We start from the raw sequence: 8,311 nt of genomic DNA, 5'->3' as shown, positions 1-8,311 counted from the left end.
GAGCCCGCGGGCGCCAGGGACTACAACTCCCGGCGTGCTCTGCGACCTCCAGAATTAACCCTTGAGCGCCGGGGACCGCGGTGCACCCCGCCCCCGTCCCCGTCCCTCACCCGGACCACGCAGGGTGAGTTTTGGGGGACCAGGGAGGGCCTTTTTCCTTTAAGGTTTGGGTGTGTGTGTATGCATGCGATGGCTGTATTCCCCGCGGGAGGAATGATTCCTTATTTTCCAGAAATAGGACAATTTGCTGTAATGAGAGTGAGTCGAGCTTTTGCAAATGGGAGACCCAGCATCGCTGAACCCCAGGGCCTAAATGAAATCATTACTGTCTTCCTTTAAGAAGGCTAATTCAATCCTTTTTTCACCCCTTGCACCCCCAGAACAAAAGTATCCAGCAATCCCTCCCCACTCCCAAACTCCCCCACCCCCCACGACCCTGGCCCAGTGTCCCCAGCAAGGTTTGTGACCTGGGCCCCTGAGGTGGGGCTTTTATTATTTCTTTGGTTGCGGGGGTGAGCAACTCAGGGCACGCACGGGTGCTCCCACATCATTCTGGATTAGAGAACGTACGCCCTTTGTCTCCCAGAACCGGCCCTAACCTCCAGGTGCCACCAGGGGGTCCCTGCAGGTTCAGCCAGCGTCCTGCCTTTTGTCAGACTTGGATGATCCTGGGCTTGGGATAAAATGTCTCTTCGTTGGAAGGGTGGTGGTGGGTGTTAAATCCGACCTTCACCCCCACCCCACACAACACTGGGCACCACCGAGGCAAGCGGAATCCCCCTCCTCTTTCTGTTGCTATTCTTTCTTGATCCTGTGCACAGTTCCAGTCCTGGGCTGAGCGGGGGCCCACAGATTACACATATTAGGGATTATTAGAACGTGGAGTCAAGTATCACTGCTGTTCACCCAGGGTCAGGGAGGAGTGGCAGGGGTGGGGGTGACACTGCTTGATTTTTTCACCTTTCATCTAGACCCTCCTTTAACTTACCCAATTCATGCCAGGCTCCCTGCTCCCCCACCACCACCCCTATCTGGGCTGCTGGATTCCCTCCTTTGCCTCCTTATCTCCATGTCACTGGCAAGAAGCCGGTCCTCACCCCGGAGGTTAACTCCCAGATTCTGGGCAGTCTCCGCTTCCTCTCCCTGGCTGCCCAAGGGGAACATTGTTTCAGGAGGCTCTTGGGGAGGGGTGAGCAAAATGAAGAAAACCTTGGGGCAGGAGTCCTGAACCCTGGGAGGCCAGGGGAGTGAGGGCAGGCGGGCATATCTCTCTTCCACCTCATCCTCGCCACCACCGCCAGCTGGCTCCCTGCTCCTGCCCCCGCCTCTTGACATCCCAGACTCCCTGGCTATTTAAACAGAGATGGGTGCCCCCATCGGCACATTGTCCTGTGGCCACCGGACATCATGCCTCCCAAGAAAGATGTTCCCGTGAAGAAACCAGCAGGGCCCGCCCCAGGGCCTGCTGTCTCCAAGCCAGCTGCCAAGCCAGCAGCGGGGGCTCCTCCAGCCAAGCCCAAGGCTGAGCCTGCTGTTCCAGCAGCCCCTGAGAAACCCCAGGAGCCCCCAGTGGATCTCTCCAAAGTGGTGGTGAGTCCCTGGAAAGTGAGGCTAGAATCTGGAGGGGGTGGTTCAAGGGTGGGATACCACCCCTGGGGACTAGCAGGTGCCTAGAAATCAGGGAATCCGGGAGCAGTGGGATGAGGTTGTTTTCCCTGCGCGCCCCATCTGGAAGCACTCAGGCTTATAATGCCGCTGTGGTCTTTGCTGTTCTCTCCCTGGAACCTATTACAATGTGTGTATGTGTACATTCACCCACTGTCGGTGGCAGGGACCCTGAGATGAGGCACACCTGGGGGCCTCTGAGGACAGTTTCAAGGTGAAGGGAGAGAGCTGTTCCCTGCCCCTGGCTGCAGCTCTGAACCCCAGGAGGAGAGGCTGAAGAGGGCAGACTTGTTAGACAATCACAGCTGGGGGCCAGGGGTAAATTTAGCCTTTGTTCAGCCCCCAGTTATGTGAGGGATGCAGGGCTCAGGGCAGTGGAGGGAGGGGAACAGGTGGCATGGGATTAACCCTGTTCCCAGGAAACCCTCCCCCCTGTAATTCCTCCTCTTGGGATTCTCCCAAGGCCTAAGGCTGGGAATGGGACAGAGGTGGCTGCCAGTTGGTGGGGGGAGGCTCAGAGGGACTGGATAAGCCTCGTCATGTCTCCTCACCTGCTCTTTCTTCCACAGATCGAGTTTAACAAGGATCAGCTGGAGGGTGAGGAGAAGCTGGTTCTCTGAGCCACTGTCCAGTCCCAAGGCCCCGGTCAGATCCTCTTGCTGTTCCCCTAACCCCGGCCCTGACCTTGAAGCCTGCCACATGAGTTCTTTTTTCCTCCCTGGCTCTTCCCAGCTGTCACACACAGTTGCTGAGCCTGCCTCTGTCTGGGAGTGATGGGAGTCCTGGACTACAATGAACCCTCCTTGTGTCCCCCAGAGTTCAAGGAGGCCTTTGAGCTGTTTGACCGAGTAGGCGATGGCAAGATCCAGTACAGCCAGTGTGGGGACGTGATGAGGGCCCTGGGCCAGAATCCCACCAACGCCGAGGTGCTCAAGGTCCTGGGGAACCCCAAGAGTGACGGTGAGGGGATCCTTGGGACAACGCAGGTTTTTCTGTGGCAAGATGTCGGTAAGGTGACAAAGGATGCTGGGCTGGATCTCGGGACCTGAGAAACCGTCAGATACAGGCAGAAAAACATCCCGAATGCTGAGCAGGATGAAAGGTGGGGTGGGAGAGGTGGGAGGGGCCCCGGCGACATCACACTGACCTGTCCCGCGCTTCTCTCCAACCACCAGAGCTGAAGTCCCGGCGTGTGGACTTTGAGACCTTCCTGCCCATGCTCCAGGCAGTGGCCAAGAACCGGGACCAAGGCTCTTACGATGACTACCTGGAGGGGCTTCGGGTGTTTGACAAGGAGGGAAACGGCAAAGTCATGGGAGCAGAGCTGAGACACGTCCTCACCACCCTGGGTGAGGCAGGGACAGAATTCTATGGGGGCTGGCGGGGGGTGGGGGAGCAGTGGACCAGGGTAGGCAGAGCCAGGGAGAGGATTACTGCCCTGCTGGGCAGGAGATGGAAGGTCAGAGCCCTGGGGACAGGACCTGAAGGGCTGGCGCCTCCAGAGGCTAACGTGCCTCCCACAGGGCAGAGAACATGAGATGAGTGGGAGACGTGTGCCCATCACCCCTGGGAGTCAGTTCCCTTGTTCCTAGAAACTCCCATCAGTAGCAGGGCACTTTGTTACCGAGTCGAGATGCAAAGCAAGAGGCTTTACCGCGACAGTGGGAGGATGTCCTTGGGGGGAGTGGCTCCGGGCAAGTCTCCAGGGTGGGAGAAGAGGTGCTACCCAGAAGAGTGCGGCTTGGGCCTGGGAGGGAGGGAGCCAGGGCGGGGCTCCAACGCCGCCGTGTCTGGGGTGCAGGAGAGAGGATGACTGAGGAGGAGGTGGAGACTGTCCTGGCGGGACATGAGGACAGCAACGGATGCATCAACTACGAGGGTGAGGGGCCAGGGCGGGAGGGGACCTTCGGGGCGGCTGGCGCACCCTGGGTTACCGAGAGTCCGCAGGCCCGGGTCTGAGGCCCCTCTGCCTCCTCTCTCCGCAGCCTTCCTGAAGCACATCCTAAGCGTCTGAGCTCTCCAGGTAGGGCCCTGCGACCTGCGGGCCGAGTCCCCCCCGCCTCCCGCCAGCTCAGAAAGCCGAGGACTGCGCGGGCGTCAGGACTTGGCAACTTTCATTTTTTTCCCCACAGATCCCGCGGGGCCAGATACTGATTCCCCCACCCCCTGCAGGAGGAAGCACGTTCCTGCCACTAGGAGGCCACCTATTGTTTCAAAATAAAGACACGGCTCCTTCCTCGGTCTCAGACTGGTTTTCTTTGGGGGGTTGGAGGGCAATGACGCCTTTCCCCACTTCCCGGTACCTCATCCTCCGATGTTCTGGGAGTTAGGAGGAGATCGCTGTGCCCGACCCCCGACCCGCTCGAGCGTCTGCGGGCTCAGGTGCGGGCGGCCCCGCCCGTCTCATTACTAATGCAGTAATGTAGCCGCCCGAGCCCGGGGCAGGGCGCCCATTGGCTGGCTGGCCCGGGGTGACGTCATCGGGGCGTACTAAGACTAGGGTTGGGCCCGGAGCCGGAGCCATTACTGCAGGAAAAGATCCCGCAGAGCTGAGCGGTCAAGATGGTGGGCCCCGGGGCCTGGGAGCCGAGTGGGGTTTGGGACGAGGCGGGCAGCCGGGGCAGGGGACGAGGAGCAGACCAGGGTAGAGGGCGAAGGGGATCTGGGTGGGTTGGAAAGCCTGGGGTCCTGTGCTGCTGGGGAGCGGAGCCCCAGCCTGCAAGAGGAGTTTGTGGGACGGGGATGGAGCTTGGGGGGGTTGGAGTTCGGGTGCTGACCGCGACCTCTTCTCCGAGCAGTGCGACTTCACCGAGGACCAGACGGCAGGTAGGTCTTTCTCTGGCTCCAACTGAGGTCATCTTCAGGGAGAGGGACACTCCCTCTGGTTCCTAACCCCAAACTGTTCTCTTTACCGCCCCCACCCCCACCCTCGGGAGAGTATCCCTGGAGTCCCTTCTCCCTTCTCCCGGGTCCTCTGTCTCCTTTTCTCACTTTCTTCCTCCCTCCCCTTCTACTCTAGATCTGAGCCCCAAGCACTGGGTGAGTTTTAGGTGTGGGTATGTGGTCACCTAGTGCCTGCTGTGTGTGGGGTTGGGGGGGGAGGGTGTCTGCGTGCCTCTGCTGTCCCTTAATCACTACATCTGCCTCTTCTCTCCTCCTCAACTCTCCCTCCCTGCTCTCCCCACCCCGGCTTGAATTGTGGAGATTGTGAAGGGCAGTGACCTGATTATTTCCCCGAAGTCGGGGCCAGGGGAGTGTGCCCAGGATGTGACTATAGCTTTACTCTGCTAAGGTCTTTGTATGGTGGAAGTGGCCAGCTGGGATGACCCAGGTCTTGGGCTGTTGCTCCCACTTCCTTATAAGGACATGACCCAGACTGGGCGGTGGCAAATTCCTGCCCTGAGTAGTGTTTTAGTAGCGGGAGGCTGGCAGGCCTGCTGCATGCAGAGGGTGTGTGCACATGGATGTTAGCAGACCACCAAGGGGACCGGACGGCTGAGTCTTCATGTGGGACACTTGAGTTGGGAGGAGAAATGGATCCCTCCTGGCACACTTAGTGTAGAGGTATCTGGTTTCCTCAGCTTGATCAGGGCCCTCCCAAGGCAGGGTTCGGGTTAACCTCCAGGGCCCCAGTACTGACCTTCATCTGAATCCCCAGAGTTCAAGGAGGCCTTCCAGCTGTTTGACCGGACAGGCGATGGCAAGATCCTGTACAGCCAGTGTGGGGACGTGATGAGGGCCCTGGGCCAGAACCCCACCAACGCCGAGGTGCTCAAGGTCCTGGGGAACCCCAAGAGTGACGGTGAGGGTCGTCGAGAGCAGCCCCACTCGAATTGAGAGCTTCAGAGGCCCCAAGCTCAAGCAAGTCTTGTCTCAATTAGGAAATCCCAGGTTGCCCCTGCTGAGTCTTTTTTTTTTTTAAGATTTATTTATGTGAAAGAGTTAGAGGGAGAGACAGAGAGATCTTCCACCTGCTGGTTCACTTCCCAAATGGCTAAGAGCCAGGCTTGGGCCAGGCTGAAGCCATGAAGTCAGGAGCTTCTTCGAGGTCTCTCACATGGGTGCAGGGGCCCGCACACTTGGGCCATCTTCTGCTGCTTTCCCAGGTCACAGGGAGCTGGATTGGAAGTGGAGCAGCCAGGACATAACTGGTGCCCATATGGGATGTTGATGTTGCAAGCAGTGGCTCCTGCTAGGCCACAGCACCCACCTCCCACCCCTGGAGTCATTTGCTGACTGTGATCCCGAGAGTTCCCTCCTGAGAGCTTGTGTGACTTCCCTGGCCTGACGTCCCCACACTTCCTTGATGACAGAGATGAATGTGAAGGTGCTGGACTTTGAGCACTTCCTGCCCATGCTGCAGACTGTGGCCAAGAACAAGGACCAGGGAACCTACGAGGATTATGTTGAAGGCCTTCGGGTGTTTGACAAAGAAGGGAACGGCACTGTCATGGGTGCTGAGATCCGCCATGTCCTTGTCACACTGGGTAAGGCTCTTTCCTTGAGCTAAGCTACCCCTACTCACCCTGAGACCTCACTTGTCACCACCTTAAAAAATGCCTTGTTCCCTCTGCAGGTGAGAAGATGACAGAGGAGGAAGTAGAGATGCTGGTGGCAGGGCACGAGGACAGCAATGGTTGTATCAACTATGAAGGTGAGGGGTCACCTGGGGCAGTCACAGGGGTCAGGTTAGGGATGAGATTTGGGGCTTTTCATATCCCTGGACTTGGGCTCCAAGAGGAGCCAGGAGGCAAAGGGCAGGGCTTGGCCTGGCCCAGCCCAGGGGTTGGGGGAGAGGGTCAGGGGGAGGATGACAGGGAAGGAAGGGGGAATGTGGCACGGAGGGTGGGGAAGGAAGGGGATGTAGACTCCATGGGATGTGTGTCCCCCAGCGCCTGACCCTTCACCCATGTCCGTGTCTTGTCTTCACCACGAATGTCTCTTCCTTCCTGCAGCGTTTGTGAGGCATATCCTGTCGGGGTGACGGGCCGTGGGGCGGGTACGGCTCCTCCCAGCCTCTCCTCTAGTTGATCGCCCCAGTGTCTCTCTCTTTCCCCAGCCTGTGCTCTCGCCCCTGCCCTCACCCTTACTACCATCTGACTTCTGGCATGTTCCTGCATGGAGCTGGCTAGGAGGGGAGGGGTCCTCAAAGAGGAAGACAGCCTGGGGGAATGGTACCTCCTTCCTTCATGCCTGGAACGGGCTCTGAAGTTTCGCTTACAGGGCCCTGGGTGCTGGTGACTGGGAACTCTCAGCAGCCAAACACCAGTCTTGCTTTAGGGTGAGCCTTTGGCCCTAGAGCATGGTGGCTGGCACAGGAGGGGCTAGCCACCTGCCCTCTCTGTAGCTATAGCTTAATTGTCGTCTCCCCTTCCCTCTGCTGGGGCAGCTTGGAGGTTCCCTAACCCGAAACTCTGTCCTCTCCTCCTGCCAGTGGCTGACAGTAGCTGTAGGTGTAGCCGAGACCTCTTCTGCATCTGCTGTGTTCTTGCTGCTCAGGGTGGGGTGGGGGACTAACAGCCAGAGGGAGGGCAGCTAGGGGCAGGGAGAACCGGTCAGACTCAAGGTGGCTCTCCTGCAAACTGGCCCCCAGGTTGGCTGCCGCGGACGTGGCCCCTCTAGTGCTACCTTCGCAGTCTTGCCGTCTCCTGGCTCTCGGCGCAGCCCTCCCCAGCCAAGTCCCCTGCTCACTCTGCCCTTCCTTTCCCCAGAGCTTGTCCGGATGGTGCTGAACGGCTGAGGACACTCCCAGAATCCCCAGAGCCCGTGCCTTTCCCTCTGTGAGACTGTGGCAGGCTCTCTGCTCACGGCACCTTTCCTGAGCTCCTCTGCCTGCCTGCCGTCCGCACTGACTAAATAAACTTGCTCTCTGTGCCCCCAACTCGGCTCCTCTTTGCTTCCTGACCAGAGTGCAGAGGGAAAGGTGAGATGCTGAGGACTTCGGCCCTCAGACAGAGCCCAAGGTCAACGGACCAGGGGCTGGGGAAGGGCCTCCAGCAGCCATTTTGCCTCGTTTCAGAGAAGCCAGCTGCACCCACCAGTGCTGCCAGGCGCCACCTCTTGGGGCTGAGGACAGGCGCAAATCCCTGGGAGATCAGGCAGGGCATCCTGCTTCCATCCCATAGCAGGCGTCTCTTCCTCACCCTCCAGCTCCTTAAAGCCAGCCCTGCCCTCCCAAGCACTGACGGCCTTTTGTGGGGAAGCCTGGGGAGTGTTTATTAGAGCTAAAGCCAGGCCATATTAGCACTGCCTGAGCCTGTCTGTCACGTGGCGCGGTGAGGAGCCAGTAATAACAAGTAGGTGAGGGACTCCCTCCCCCTTCCCTAATAAGGGAAGGAATGAAGCCACTGTTTCTTGAAAAGATAAAGATACAAACTCTGCCCCTTGTGGGGACGTCCTTCCCAGTCCCACACACAGCTGTTGCACCCCAGCTGTGCTGCCTTTAGCCTTTTGTGGAGAGGCCCTGGGGCTTGCTGAGGGGCTCCAGGGACGCCGGCCCCAGTCCAGTGCCCCTGCCTCACAGCCACAGTAAGGGAACACAGAAGCAGCCACAAGATGGAACTGAAAGCAAATTAATTTATAAAAAAAAAAAAAAAAGAAAAGAAAAGAGAAAATTTACAGAAGACATTCAACAGAAGAAAGGTGC

At 58.6% G+C, this 8,311-nt stretch overlaps 2 protein-coding genes across 4 annotated transcripts; both read left to right on the top strand.

The window, feature by feature from the left end:
* Nucleotides 1-28: 28 nt before the first annotated feature.
* Nucleotides 29-3,906, top strand: LOC133768704 (myosin light chain 6B). Of its 2 annotated transcripts, XM_062203478.1 has the most exons (8): nt 37-124; nt 1,362-1,590; nt 2,235-2,262; nt 2,482-2,625; nt 2,841-3,014; nt 3,467-3,544; nt 3,651-3,688; nt 3,798-3,906. In XM_062203478.1, exons 2-7 carry the CDS (start codon nt 1,408-1,410, stop codon nt 3,677-3,679), a joined length of 636 nt encoding a protein of 211 aa, XP_062059462.1. In that variant the 5' UTR covers nt 37-124; nt 1,362-1,407; the 3' UTR covers nt 3,680-3,688; nt 3,798-3,906. The 2 variants fall into 2 exon arrangements, with proteins under 2 accessions (XP_062059463.1, XP_062059462.1); XM_062203479.1 differs by lacking the exons at nt 1,362-1,590; nt 2,235-2,262 and having other exon boundaries at nt 29-124.
* Nucleotides 3,907-4,150: 244 nt separating this feature from the next.
* On the top strand, nt 4,151-7,546 carry MYL6 (myosin light chain 6). Of its 2 annotated transcripts, XM_062203480.1 has the most exons (7): nt 4,151-4,230; nt 4,464-4,491; nt 5,324-5,467; nt 5,979-6,152; nt 6,242-6,319; nt 6,621-6,664; nt 7,377-7,546. In XM_062203480.1, the coding sequence occupies exons 1-6, from the start codon at nt 4,228-4,230 to the stop codon at nt 6,647-6,649; spliced, it is 456 nt and encodes a 151-aa protein (XP_062059464.1). In that variant the 5' UTR covers nt 4,151-4,227; the 3' UTR covers nt 6,650-6,664; nt 7,377-7,546. The 2 variants fall into 2 exon arrangements, with proteins under 2 accessions (XP_062059464.1, XP_062059465.1); XM_062203481.1 differs by lacking the exon at nt 6,621-6,664.
* Nucleotides 7,547-8,311: the final 765 nt, after the last annotated feature.

The sequence above is a fragment of the Lepus europaeus genome, chromosome 10, assembly GCF_033115175.1.
Source record: "Lepus europaeus isolate LE1 chromosome 10, mLepTim1.pri, whole genome shotgun sequence".
NCBI classification, from domain to species: Eukaryota; Metazoa; Chordata; class Mammalia; order Lagomorpha; family Leporidae; genus Lepus; species Lepus europaeus.
This window is presented reverse-complemented; position numbering and strand designations above follow the sequence as displayed.

What these genes read in the sequence shown, in the direction of transcription:
- LOC133768704 (XM_062203478.1), top strand. Translation starts at nt 1,408, where the DNA reads ATGCCTCCCAAGAAAGATGTTCCCGTGAAGAAACCAGCAGGGCCCGCC. An exon ending in TGGATCTCTCCAAAGTGGTG is followed by an intron (nt 1,591 to 2,234) that starts GTGAGTCCCTGG and finishes TTTCTTCCACAG; the next exon opens with ATCGAGTTTAACAAGGATCA. An exon ending in TAACAAGGATCAGCTGGAGG is followed by an intron (nt 2,263 to 2,481) that starts GTGAGGAGAAGC and finishes TGTGTCCCCCAG; the next exon opens with AGTTCAAGGAGGCCTTTGAG.
- MYL6 (XM_062203481.1), top strand. An exon ending in CACCGAGGACCAGACGGCAG is followed by an intron (nt 4,492 to 5,323) that starts GTAGGTCTTTCT and finishes CTGAATCCCCAG; the next exon opens with AGTTCAAGGAGGCCTTCCAG. An exon ending in CCATGTCCTTGTCACACTGG is followed by an intron (nt 6,153 to 6,241) that starts GTAAGGCTCTTT and finishes TTCCCTCTGCAG; the next exon opens with GTGAGAAGATGACAGAGGAG.